Source organism: Haliotis asinina, chromosome 6 (genome assembly GCF_037392515.1).
Source record: "Haliotis asinina isolate JCU_RB_2024 chromosome 6, JCU_Hal_asi_v2, whole genome shotgun sequence".
NCBI classification, from domain to species: domain Eukaryota; kingdom Metazoa; phylum Mollusca; class Gastropoda; order Lepetellida; family Haliotidae; genus Haliotis; species Haliotis asinina.
The window spans coordinates 3648611-3662063 of NC_090285.1; the positions used below are offsets into that span (position 1 = coordinate 3648611).

At 39.3% G+C, this 13453-nt stretch overlaps 1 protein-coding gene across 1 annotated transcript in view; it reads right to left on the reverse strand.

The window, feature by feature from the left end:
* Positions 1 to 6646: 6646 nt before the first annotated feature.
* The window catches only part of LOC137286485 (potassium voltage-gated channel subfamily KQT member 1-like), an 88199-nt gene continuing 81392 nt past the window's right edge, over positions 6647 to 13453 (reverse strand). Inside the window, exons 10-15 of the mRNA XM_067818377.1 lie at positions 12348 to 12606; positions 11706 to 11802; positions 10454 to 10529; positions 9955 to 10049; positions 9116 to 9215; positions 6647 to 8434 (exon numbers count right to left, since the gene is read on the reverse strand). Coding sequence (XP_067674478.1) covers positions 8333 to 8434; positions 9116 to 9215; positions 9955 to 10049; positions 10454 to 10529; positions 11706 to 11802; positions 12348 to 12606 — 729 coding nt within the window. The 3' untranslated portion in view covers positions 6647 to 8332. The remainder of the gene's footprint in view (positions 8435 to 9115; positions 9216 to 9954; positions 10050 to 10453; positions 10530 to 11705; positions 11803 to 12347; positions 12607 to 13453) is intronic.

Here is a 13453-nt window from a genome sequence, read left to right on the forward strand (position 1 = left end):
TGTTGGTTTTACCCAGATGAATTTGTCTGCACCAGAACTGATCACATGTGGTTCTTCTGCACCAGAATCGATCACATGTGGTTTGTTTGTACTAGAACTGATCACATGTGGTTCTTCTGCACCAGAACTGATCACATGTGGTTCTTCTGCACCAGAATCGATCACATGTGGTTTGTTTGTACTAGAACTGATCACATGTGGTTTGTCTGTACCAGAACTGATCACATGTGGTTCTTCTGTACCAGAACTGATCACATGTGGTTCTTCTGCACTAGAACTGATCACATGTGGTTTGTCTGTACCAGAATCAGTTACATGTGTTTGTCTTCACTGGAATCAATCGCTTGGTTTTGTGTACAACGAACTGATTGTGTAGGTTCATCTGCACCAGAACTGATTGTGTGGGTTTGTCTGCACCAGAACTGACTGTGTGGGCTTGTCTGCACCAGAACTGATTGTGGAGGTTTGTCTGCACCAGAACTGATTGTGGCAGTTTTTCTGCACCAGAACTGATCATGGGGCCTTGTCCTGGATTAGTGACTGAGCCAGCTCATAGTGTCTACAACACTGAATTAGCTGGAATAATGCTCAAATCCGAATAATTCCATACATACCTACTCAAATAGAAACAAGAACTAACAGGGTGTATAAAATAATAGGTTTATTTCTAATAAATAAAAACAGTGATCAAAGATTGCTTCATAAAGATAAAGTGATGTGTATAACTGCCATATACATTGTGATGTTCAAGATAAAATCTCGCATACTACTCACACACACAACGCTCAATCTGTTTACCGGCCTCACACTCTGGGACAACTAGCCTCTCTCCGGCCAGTCACTGGGGTAATAACACCCTATATCACCCACTGAGGATGTAGTATCTACATGCTATACTAACTGGACTTGGACTTCTAAGATATTCTTGGCATTTCGGACTAATTACAACAATCCCAGCACTCCCATTACAGCCTTCAGTGCAGATGATGAATAAAAGCATATCTTATATTTTGTTGTAATTATCTAGAACTAGTTTAAGTACAAACTGACACTGAACCTGTTTAACATTAAGTGTTATATATGTAGACGTCAATGACTTTATTTTGTAAAGGAGAAGATGCTGTCTGCACTGCTCTTGTTAAAGTCTTCACTAATTATCTATTTGTTTGTAATGTTCTATTTTTAATGTTTCTTTACATGAAAAAAATCAACAGTTACCGTTTAATGTTTAGAATGATAATAATGAATTCCTAAATCACAAATACAGCATTGATAGTTAACTCTATTGATTGACAGTGAACCTGGACAAACTGAATTATTTCTTTACCTCATCTCCTGCATCATTGCTCAGAAATAGATAGAAACAAAAGAACTGATATCAATTAGAAGAGCAATAAGTAAACCACCCCCGGACTGAGTTTGAGTCCAGAACAACAAACATGGCTTTCTCTCGACTGACCGAGCACCTGGAACCGACTGTCACTGTGATGTGTAGATCTGCCCAGGTAAGACGAATGTTTTTGAACAACATACTCAAGTGAAAATTGAAAGAGGATGAATCAATATACATACATAAACTATCAAACCTAGCATCAAGCAATGCATGTCTGATTTACGTGTACATGAATAATGGTACATTGCACTGACACGAATAAGCGTTTGGGACAGAGATTGTCCTTGCAAGATCTGTAGCTGCCATTGTGTACCCTAAATGTTACAAGGGACAGGCCTGATAAGACAGACCGGTGTTGACCTGGGACTTCATCAGTGATTGAAGCGCTGTCAATTCTGTATCTTGCCCTTATGACGGACGTAATGGTGAGACTGCTCCGTGGACCAAGGTCCTGGTGTGTTTTACAACAGATTGTTGCTATTGACAAGGAGCTTGCTCTGCAAAGTAATCTTACCACTAACGCTGTCATAAAAAAAAAAAATCAGTTCATTACTTTTTTTAAAGATGTGATGTTAAAATTGCCCTGTCGACTCTGGCCATGGTTTGTTTTCCAAAAACAATGGCTATCAATATTTTCATCGTGCTAAAGAGACTGCAACTCCCTTACATTAATATAGACGTTTGTTAGTCTCAGTGCTAAGGAAACCCTATCTCCCTCACATTAACATAGACTTATGTTACTCAAGCACTAGGTTGTTTTGTCCACAGCACCCAGGCTTGTTCTGCAGAAGGATCTTAGCACTAAGTCTTTATCCAGTGCTCAATCTTAAACTTATTAGAGACATAAACGTAGGTCAGTGTATGGAGCAATGTGCAGGTGTGAACAGGGACCAGGGTCTTTTTCTCAAAATGTTTGTAGCCCAGAGAATCCTCAACTTTGATTGTATTCAATGTGTTAAGAATGGTGTTAAGAAGTTCATAGGGCTACGGACGTTTTGAGAATAAGGTCCCTGGGGGATGTTCTGAGAGTGATTCTAAAGCTACGACAGTCGAAACCCTGATGTCACGATTGTCAATTGCACTCTAGATTACAGAGGCTTGAAACTTACCGCGGAGTACTGAATAGTCAGATTTTGGTACAAGCTGTGACAAAATACATAACTTTTAAAATCACTTAGTTATATAATGGTTAATATATGTGTAAATAACACATGACTTAACCTTTGTTACGTGCTGAAACATGACGTTCTGTTGGGATAATATTTTCAGAATCCACATTTTCTCTTCATCCACATGGACTGTCCTGCATCTTTATGACAATCTATCCTTGCATATCATTAGGAGAATCTTTCAGTCAGAGGACAACATGTGAACTTAACTACATAATTTTATTTTCAACAAACAAAGCTATGGGTTTGACTGTTCACACTCTGATTGACAGATTACAACTTTGAGGGTGTGGTGATGAGGGGCTGGTGAACGTAAGGGATTTTTTACAAGGTGAAGATTTAAAGCTGTACCTATTGTATACTACATCACTAAGGATGGTGACAAAATGTATACCTAACAAGAGATTCTGCCTTTTCTGATATAAATCCCCTCATCTCCTATACAAAAGTATCACAGTGGCCAACTCCATACACTCTGAGGCTGTTCCTGTTTATAGTGAAATTACAAAGGCTTGATTTAGAACTGTCTGAAAATATTTAAATATCTCTGTGGAACCGTCTTTTCAATCCAATGATCAATCCAAAATATTTATGTTTACCTGGTACAGTATCAGAGTGTATCTTTGCATATTTGTTAAGTATCACATACAAAATCATGCATATATTCCACCTACTTGAATCCACATTAAAATGACGGCCTGATAAACTTGACCTGTCAAAGATGTGTAAAATATATGTCTATACTACTCAAAAGTTGTAGGAAATGTTTATAGGGCTATGGCTATTCTGGCATGGTTTTCTCATGGTGTTCCTAAACTTGTTTTGATTGGTAAGCATAATATTTTGTTGATACAGACGATATATAATTCAGTATGGATAAACATGAGATATTTTAAAATGTTCATAGAAGTAAAGTAGGCTGGAACACTGGAAGCTGTTCTAATACGCTCTTTCTGCCATGAATATTTATTAGAAGGGTTATTTGAAAAAACGTATCCAACCCTGACAACACTACCTCCTGACACTTGTCTTACCAACAGAAACCATGTACAGAGAAAAATGAAATTCATCAGTTCTTAAATGTTTTCAAAAATGATAAAACCCACATAATACTGGAATTACAGACAAATGGTGAATGTAACAGATGACTAAATGCATCAATAGAAAATGCAGTTTCTGCCTTACTTATCCAATGCAATGGTTCGATGAAAAACAGTTACCATTGTGCAATGATGAAAAGCCCTGGAAATAAGAGATTTCAAACAGATATAATTTAGTGATTCACTCATCAAACATTTCCTCATAAAAGTTTGACCGTAGTAAAAATCTGCTACAAATGGAACCAGTTAAGATTTACCCATAAGCCATGTATGTGGCATCCTGGATATATCCAGGGTACACATTCCAGTAAATCCCCACTATACCCTGCGTGCATCTATGGCTCAGCTCGATAATTTTTATTACCTCCCTTTGCTGGCTCCACATTCTCTCGGTAGCCAATCTGCTAAGCCGCTGTTACAAGTGAGTTTGCCAGTGTCAGCAAAAGTTTCTATGACTCAGATTTTGGGAAATCATACACAGAAACTGACAGGTCCGACGCTTTTACAAAACATACAAGAACTCCTACCTCTTTCAGATTACCTCTGCATCATTTGTGGCCAAGTTTAATCCGATAATTTAAAAAGCGAAAGTGAGTTGTAACTGGTACACTCAACATCCTAGTGTAGACACCTGATTGGACAAGAAGACAGCAAAGGGAGGTAATAAATCCGCTGTGCCGAGCCGTAAATCCATCCAGGGTGTAGTGGACATTTATCAGTCTTCTATCCTGAAGATATCAAGGATGTGTAGGTGGCACAGCTGGGTACTATACAGACAGGCACTGTCAAGTGAGAGATATCATCTCATAAACAAGGCTTCAAGGCTGTATGTATTCCCGAGTCATTAGCAATGAGTCCAATTCATGACTTTAAGTATTTGGTCAGATTCCACAAAGCGTCACAGTGCTAAGGTCATGACAAGTCCTAAACTTAAAAGCAGACTTGCAACAGCCATGGCACAAGGTGATCTTAACTATTATACTTTAACACTGACAGGGACCTAGATTTTCAAAGCTTTCTTAGTGCAAAGACAGTCGTAAGTTAATGCTAATGTATGGCACTTATTACTATCTTAGCACTAAGAGAGCTTCGAAAATCTTGGCCCAGGATAGTGAAAGGGCTGAGACAATCATAAATTCCATACCTGACCACAGACTTACAACAGTCAGAGTACTTTCATGAATTTAAATATCACACACCTATTTAAGTAAGTTGCTAAGATGATGGCAAGTCACATATTTATCATACATTATGAAAATTGCACCATTGCACCAATAAGACAATCTTATCTCCCTTACTTTACACAGTCATAGTGCATAGAAGAATGCACTACATACATACTTCAATGCCTACAGAAGTCTGTTGTACTGCTCAGATGATCGCAAGTCACATACTTAATCACAGATTTATGATACTGCAGTCACTCAACTCGCTCAATCAGGGATCTGTTTGGTTTACGCTAAATAAAAAATGTGAAATATTTCTCTGGTATTGGGGTGTCACATTTATTTGTGTACGTAACAATTTTTTTATTGTCACTTAAAGAAAAAAGTTCCACTTTGACGCGCCCCAATCATCCATTTGTCCACTATAAGAATTAATGTCTGGAAGTACGAGTGTGACTCAACTGACAACTCATTAACACATGCTAAACTTTCCAAGCTGTGTTTCTGAGAGAACAAATAAATAGAAAATGCGTTCCTCGATCATTACTCTCTTTTTAATAAAAAATAACAAAAAAAAAAGGTTCTATCACGTTCGTCACCTCTCATAAAAATGTGCCCGAGATACACTTAATTTTTTTATGCAGTCTACGTAGTTGTCTACCATATGTATATTAGCTGATTCTGGTGACACATGCATGAAGTATTCCTGCTATTGCCTCTCAATAGATACACACCATTACACTGAGACACAATGAGGAACCATGCTCAGGTACTTCTTCTTGATTATCACTGAAAACTTGGTTAAAATACCATATGATACATTCTTTGGAAAAAATAATGACTGTCTTTGAAAAACAAACCTTTTTATAACTGTACTATTACTGTGTAACTCAAGAAGATGTATGAGAATACCTGATAAGATCACTTCTACCATTCACAGGTATATTTGCATGAGTAACTTAGCATCTTGAATCTTTCACACTTTGTGCTGGTGCTAATATGACAGTGATGACTGATTCAAACCAACAGGCACACTACTGCCGTGCCATGGTAGGATCCCCAATGCTTCAAGATGGCGTGATCAATAATCAAACTTCAGGTGCCTATTGCAAATAGTGGTGCTGAAAAGTGTTATAAATGTAATAAAACTTGCATGAACTTTGACATAGTTCAGAATAAGTGTGACAATTAACAACAAGGTTGTCTCCCTTGGACTGTACCCCACTGTAGGCCGTTCTTCAGGATTTTGCTCCCAGTCGTTTGATACACATTTACTGTAGAGGTTATTGTTTAGATGGACATGTTATGTACACTTGTCTGATGATACTGGCAATGGCTGCTTCTGGAAATGCTACCAATTTCTAGACAAGATCTGTACTGACTGTTCTGGGTAATACTGACATCATATGCTGGGTCTACGTGTGAAGTGTCTTCGTGTTTCATGTGTGGACTCTATTGTCTTCAGCCTTACAGTCTTTACCCTCTTAATATTTTCATAAATACCTCTATGGTATTTGGACATCGGAAGAGTAGGAGGACATAACATGTCTATAAAACTTTTACAGATGTTGCTTCCTGGGCAAGAAATAAATCTGAGTAGTTGCTCAATAAATGAAGAATTTCTGGTGTTCATGCCTTAACATTTAGAAAAACCTATATGAAATAAGACTTGTGTTAGAGATTTTCTTGATCAATGCCCTAAGTTGGTAAACTCATTAATGATTATTGATCATTTTGTCCTTAAATACACTCAATAAAACAACAATACAAACAGTTCTCTTCATATACACATATTTGCAATCAAACACACCAATTTGATTTCTTAGGGCAATTTTATCCATAAAACCAGATGAGTGTTCATATTTTATGAATATTTACAGTAGTAAATGTTTGTGTCCCATATGATGAATGGGCAATCATCTTTGGTTTCCTGAGAGACAAAAAATACATATATATATATATATGTATTATATACATCTGTTAGGGACTTCTTTATGTGTAAAGTATTTTGAATTTGGAAGTACTTCTAAGGAATCATGAGAAGTTTTAGGATAATATTACATGAGAATAGATATAATATATTTGATATTGCCATTAAATTTGTGACCTTAAGAAACAATTTTGATGAAGGTTGTTTCTTCACTGATCATGGAATGTCATGAGTAATGAGAAGAGGAGGTTGATGGCCATTATTTCATCTTCCAGGATGTCCGGAATGTTAGATGCAGAGAACCTTGCTTCATCATGGAATGTTAAAAATGTCCGTCTTAATGGTCAGTTCATTTTCCAGATTTTCATGCTCATTCACAAAATGCCCGTTCAACCAAGAAGCTAGATGTTGCTTGAAGGTATCGATTTATCAGAAAGCGCATCCAGACACTTGCACCACAAAGGTGCATGCTTTTAGCAAACTGTGCCGCATCAAAGATCTGACATGGCAGTGCATGTTGTGTGAACGTGTACCACAGTACTGCTTGAGGGTCCACTGGTTGTTTCCATGGAAATAAATAACTGGCTGCTTCATCAAGGTCATGGTTACTGCTTTTCAACGTATTGGTCAGATTTTCTTTTTTTCTTTGGACCAGCTGATCTGAAATGTGACACTGCATATCCATTTGTCTCTGACTGAAATTCTTACAATATGGACATGTGCACCTGACATCTGATATTGCATATCAAGGAACATGTCATTGGAATTTGACTCTTTGAGCGAAACAGTGCCAAGGTCAAAATGAATGAAATATCAAAATAAAAGCTATATTATGTTCAGTGCTGGCAAAAGAGAAATTGCTTAAAATTAATCATCATTTAGGATACTGAAAGATGAGTCTGCTTGGAGATGGGCTTGGTGGAGAAGATGGAAACTTGATGTATATCAGGGAAGGACGAAACACTCAACTTCTTGTGGCATCATCAAGGTATGGGTAACACGTAAAGGTACCTGGAGTCAGTTCACATATACTTCTGTACACCATAACAAGAACATGAACCATGGTCTATGTTTCTGGCTTTATGTTCGGTAACTGACTACACCTTCAGTCAATCTATGTACCATGGTACAATGTATCCTGTATTCAAGAACTGTATCCCGTAACACACTACACTCTGTGGTTCCTAAAGGAAGACATCTGCTTCTGTGTGCCTGGCATGAGTTGAATCTTCTCCCACTACTGTCTGTCCTGCCATCGGCCTAATACTGTACAGTACTGTACATCTCCTTCTGTCACACTTTCACACTTCCAATAATTCCTGTTTCTGTCTTCATACAACTGTGAAAGTTTGATGGTGAGCACTCTGTTTTCTTACTCAGTCACTGTTAGCCATTGTGGTCACAGATGACCTTGAACTCTGATCTTGCTCCTATTGGGCAATCTGAGCCTGCTCTATGTGTGTTGATGTGCAAGTCAGCAGGGAGCATGCCCTGGCTCTGACACGTGCATGTGCATCTGGTGCCTGCATACTGGCATCAGGGTTTTGGTGTGGATGTATGGATCTCAGTCACTGCTAGGAATTGTCTTCTTTACTGGATTCTTTTCCCTCTGTCATCTTGACTAGCTTATTCATTAATGTTAGCATCTGGTCCATCTTCGTATCCAAACGATTTACCTGGAAACAAAAAACTGTACCATCATACATCCTACAATCTGTTAATGGAGGGTCACATGTTCTGTGCAAAGCAAGAATGACAAAGAAATTTCAAAGGGCAGAAGATTTAAGTGTGAAATAAACTCACTGAAGTTTGAACAAATATATAGGCATATGCCCTCTCAAGTTCTGCAATTATGATCCAGGCATACATTTTTGGAGTATGACATCAGTTTACACAACTAACTCACTCATTCACTCATTGAAGTAGGTGTTTGCCTGCTCTCCGCCTTTTCATTGTGCAAGGAAGCCATGACATTTCAAACACTCACTAACTCACCACTGAGGCAGGTATGTCCTTGCTCAAGGCCTGGTTACAGTGTACTGTATTCCAGCCATGCAGCCACAAAAACTAAGATTGAAATATCCTCTTAGACAATTCTAACATTTTTTCAGATGTGAAATACACTGACAGATGTTTGAACAAAATAAAAGCATATGCCCTCTCAAGTGCTCCAGTTATGAGTGCTTTTGGCATGCCTTGGTGTTAATCAGTTTCTCATTGGTGCTAATATGCCAGTGCATTCATCCATGCACTCGTCTACTCATCAAGTGCCTGCTCTAGTTGTGGTCATAGTCAGGCAGCCCATGCATCCATACACTGTCCTTCCTTCTCCTCTACCTCTCCACAGATGTACATACCTGATTTTCTACCCTTGTGACTCGTGCACATAGTGTTGCTTTCTCCCTGTCTTTGTTGTTTCCACCAAAGTATACTGGCTTGCCCAGAGTCTGGTCCAACCTTGAGTACAATTAGAAACACAATCAAAACCCACAGCCTGTATAGCTAGAGCTATGGCCACTTCACACCTTCTGCTGAATGAGTTAAATGTAATTCTGAATGACATTTCAGTCATGTAATGTTGTGTCAGCTCAAGAATGGGACGTCTGAGGTGGTGTAGGTGGAGCCATGGGCTTACATACAATGGCAAATCTGGACAGGCTCCACAATCATAACCCTGGAACATTCTGAATTCAAATTTTCCTTTTGAAATTACAGCAAAAGAACGTTTGCATTACCTAAATTATTTCGCATTATCTGGTGACCTCCTCTGCGTGTCAGGATGACACAAGGCTGGTAGGTCAATCCTCAGGCACAGCATAATATACAGTGTTGAGAGATGGTTGATGTTGATGATACCCAGATTGGTGCTTGGCTGCAACAGGTCTCTCATGCCACCTACACCCTTATACACTGCCTATCACCTTCTTGCTGAGGTCATATCAGCCACACCTAGGCCATCTACCCTAACAAATACAAGCTCTGTCCACAATACATCCACTGTGACATGTTTGTCCAGCTGACCAATCGGATGTCATCCTGTAGTAACCAGAGGTCTTGTAGTAAACATCAAAACATTAACAACTGCCTCATTGTTCCAGGTTTGCAAGAAAATCTTGGCAAGTCATAGATTATATAATCCACAAACGGGTTTGTAAATGTTGTCATTTATTTAAGCACCACCCTTTGACCTACTGACCTCCTCTGTAACTCTTTGATTCTGACCATCATGTTGAGATGTCCCTGAGAATACTGCTCTATCACATCACGTACGTCGTACGGCTTGCGAGCTTGCTACAAACAAACACCATACATTTGTTATCGAGGAGGAGAATAAACTGATGCACATCTTTCTTTGGATGACAAAATTTCTGACTGGAAACAAAATGTCTGGTATCTTTTACTGGGTTGAACCAAGTATCAAGCTCAAGGAATCATAATAATAAATAATTAACCTGTTCATTATGAGTAAACTAGAGTTACTGATAACAATCACTGGCATGTTTTGAACTTGAACAAACAGGTTAGTTGATCAATCCATATACACAGAAATTCCTTAGTTAACTTTGAGCTGCATGTTAAAGAGACAAGCATTCAGCAGGATGAAGTTAACACACAGACATTGAGAGATAAAAAGACAAACTGATTTGACATGGTTTTATTCGAATAGTTCACACGTTTGACAGAAATGTACTCACAGAGAATTTTCTTCTGGCCACAAAGAACTTTATCTTGCGTATCACTCTGATCATCACCTTATGTGACTCAGTCAACCTGGAAAACAGGAGCATCAACATAAAATGAGGCGTACTCCATCAACATGGCGGACATACCAATGACTTCAAATACAATATTCATGATATGAATTTATTCAAAACTGGCTTTAAAAAGGGTTAGGCTTTAATATTTATCCACAAACACGACCACTGAACCTTAAACTTGGTAATGTAAGGAGTGACTTCAATCTTAATTGGTTAGTGAAGTTGGTTAGTGTAGAAAAATGTGTGTAACCAAGATTGGTCTTGGTTAACTATTTCCAGGAATGCCAAATGATTTCTGACAAAATACACACATTTAAATCATGAACAGCTATTATTTTCCTTGAGTTATCCTAACAGTGTCCCTTTGCCTCTAGAGACAGTACATACTGCCCTACACTCGGTTATTTAAGAAATCAATTTGTTCACCACAGACATGCTTAATTCCTGATAACAATAATAACAAAACACATGGAAGCTTTTTCTAAACAATGTCAGATTACAGCATATTGTCATTAACTACTCATGTTCCCTCACAGGGACAGACAATCATTGTACAATCAGTGTTATTATCTTATCACTGGCACACAACAACCATAGCAGCTAAATGAGTTATTCACTTCAACATAAAATGTAGCTTATTATTTTCAGCATCACTGTTTTCATATCAGACTTCCATGGCAATTTAACCTTACATAAGGATGTGAATTATTTTGCAACAGACAAAAAATGTGCTACTTTGATCTTAAAATCATTACTTGTACACTATGCAGTCTATAGAAACGTGTCTTTATTGTTCAGTACACATCCGAGACTGTCTGCCAGGAGACAAATTGTAAAACAAATGCTTTGATGTTGTGTGATAATATAGGTGGGACACAATAATATGCAGTTCACATCGTTGGTAATTGGTAGTCACTCTCCAAATCCAGAAGATAGATTTCCAGCTAGAACAGTGTTTTATCTAGTGCATACGACGTATACGGTCTCTGGATATACCCATTAAGTATATGGCCAATTATAATGGCACCTGTAGCTAGGATAAGAAGAGCTCAACAGTATATCATAAAATTGCTTATCTGCAAGATACTGTACTGTTGAACAACAAACACGGTTTGTCATCAATAAGAAGACAGAAACTAAAACAGTAAATGTTTCATGTTTGGGAGTTTGACACGGAGATATGACCTACTGCTCTGGCTTTATGATGCAATCACCGTCAATCTCATCCTCCAGTGATACGTCTGCATCAGATCCCCGCCCATAGGATCCACAGCGTGTCGGAGTACCTGGAACAGCAGACAGTGAGTGCAGGTTGGTTCATTGTACCAGCAGGACTGGTGTGTAAGCATGGTGGTGTCACGACTCACTGAACATGTCACTTGACAAGAAACAAACAAAATAAGCCGAAGTACATATGTGTGATCAGTTTGTGCTTGTTGTGCATGCTTGTGCAACGATGTGTGAAATACCCATTATCACCACCACCACCACCATCATCATGAACGAATGAATACAAATTGACTGCATGATACAGTTTAAATGCCCCATTAAGAGACACAGATTAAAGGCTGGGTATCAGTCAAGGGACTCCTTGCTTGACAGCAGAAGCTACAGCATCTGAACCCTAACAGTACAAGGCAAGAAATTGTCAACTCTGTCTGGGTAGAGCAAACAACATTCTCACAGGAACCTTTTATGGGGAGGGTGTGAAAGGGAGAGCGACCAGACAAACATGGACTGTTGAGACCAGTTATACCCTAGATCTGAATGGGAGATGAGCATGGTCTTCTGAGGACTAAATCCCCCCAAGATCGTGCATTCCTGGAGTTACCTGGTTTGATGGAGTCCAGCTGATAGTTGGACAAGGAGGAGCAACTCTCCTGTCTCTCCAGCATGTTGGTCCCGCGGAACGACCGCTTCTTCTTCAGTAGACTAGCTCGGCGGGCCATGCGTGTGAGAGCTGAGGGATTGGAGTTCAGCCCAAACTGCTTGCTTCCATAGAAATGATGGTGGCCATTCTCCTGTACATGCACCTTCCATGTAGCATTGGAGTTGAAGGACGACTCGGCAGCATGGCACCGCCACAAACACTGCAGACAGGAGGAGGAGGCATTATTAATCTGTAGAAGCACTATAACGTAAAAGACAGTAATACAGGGGTGCAATACGGATGACATCAAATCCCGTATTGCAATCCATATTTTGTATTGAACCCTTGTTTTCCTTGTGTTGTCTGCACAAAACGATTTGCCATTCTACGAGGCTGTACCAGTGCTTCAAACAGTTCAAAATTAAAATTCAGGTGTTCAGTATGATAAATACGTTGTTCACTGGTCCCTTGGGCTCCATGGGCTCATGTTCCCTCAAGGTTTGGTTATGTTCCTCTGTGGGATCGGGGAACATAAACAAACCTCGAGGGTACATGAGCCCATGGACCCCAAAGGACCAGTGAACAACTTATAATGTATGAATTTAGCTCACCTGTATGTGGTGCACAACTGTATAGCTCACCTGTATGTGGTGCATGACTGTACATAGCTCACCTGTATGTAGTGCATGGCTGTATATAGCTCACCTGTATGTGGTGCACAGCTGTATAGCTTACCTGTATGTGGTGCACGGCTGCATAGCTCACCTGTATATGGTGCATGGATGTATACAGCTCACCTGTACGTGGTACATGGCTGTACATAGCTCACCTGTATGTAGTGCATGGCTGTACATAGCACACCTGTATGTGGTCCACAGCTGTATATAGCTCACCTGTATGTGGTGCACAGCTGTATAAAGCTCACCTGTATGTGGTGCACAGCTGTATAAAGCTCACCTGTATGTGGTGCACAGCTCTACAGTCACCTGTATGTTGTACATGGATGTACATAGCTCACCTGTATGTGGTGCACAGATGTATAAAGCTGACCTGTATTTGGTGCACAG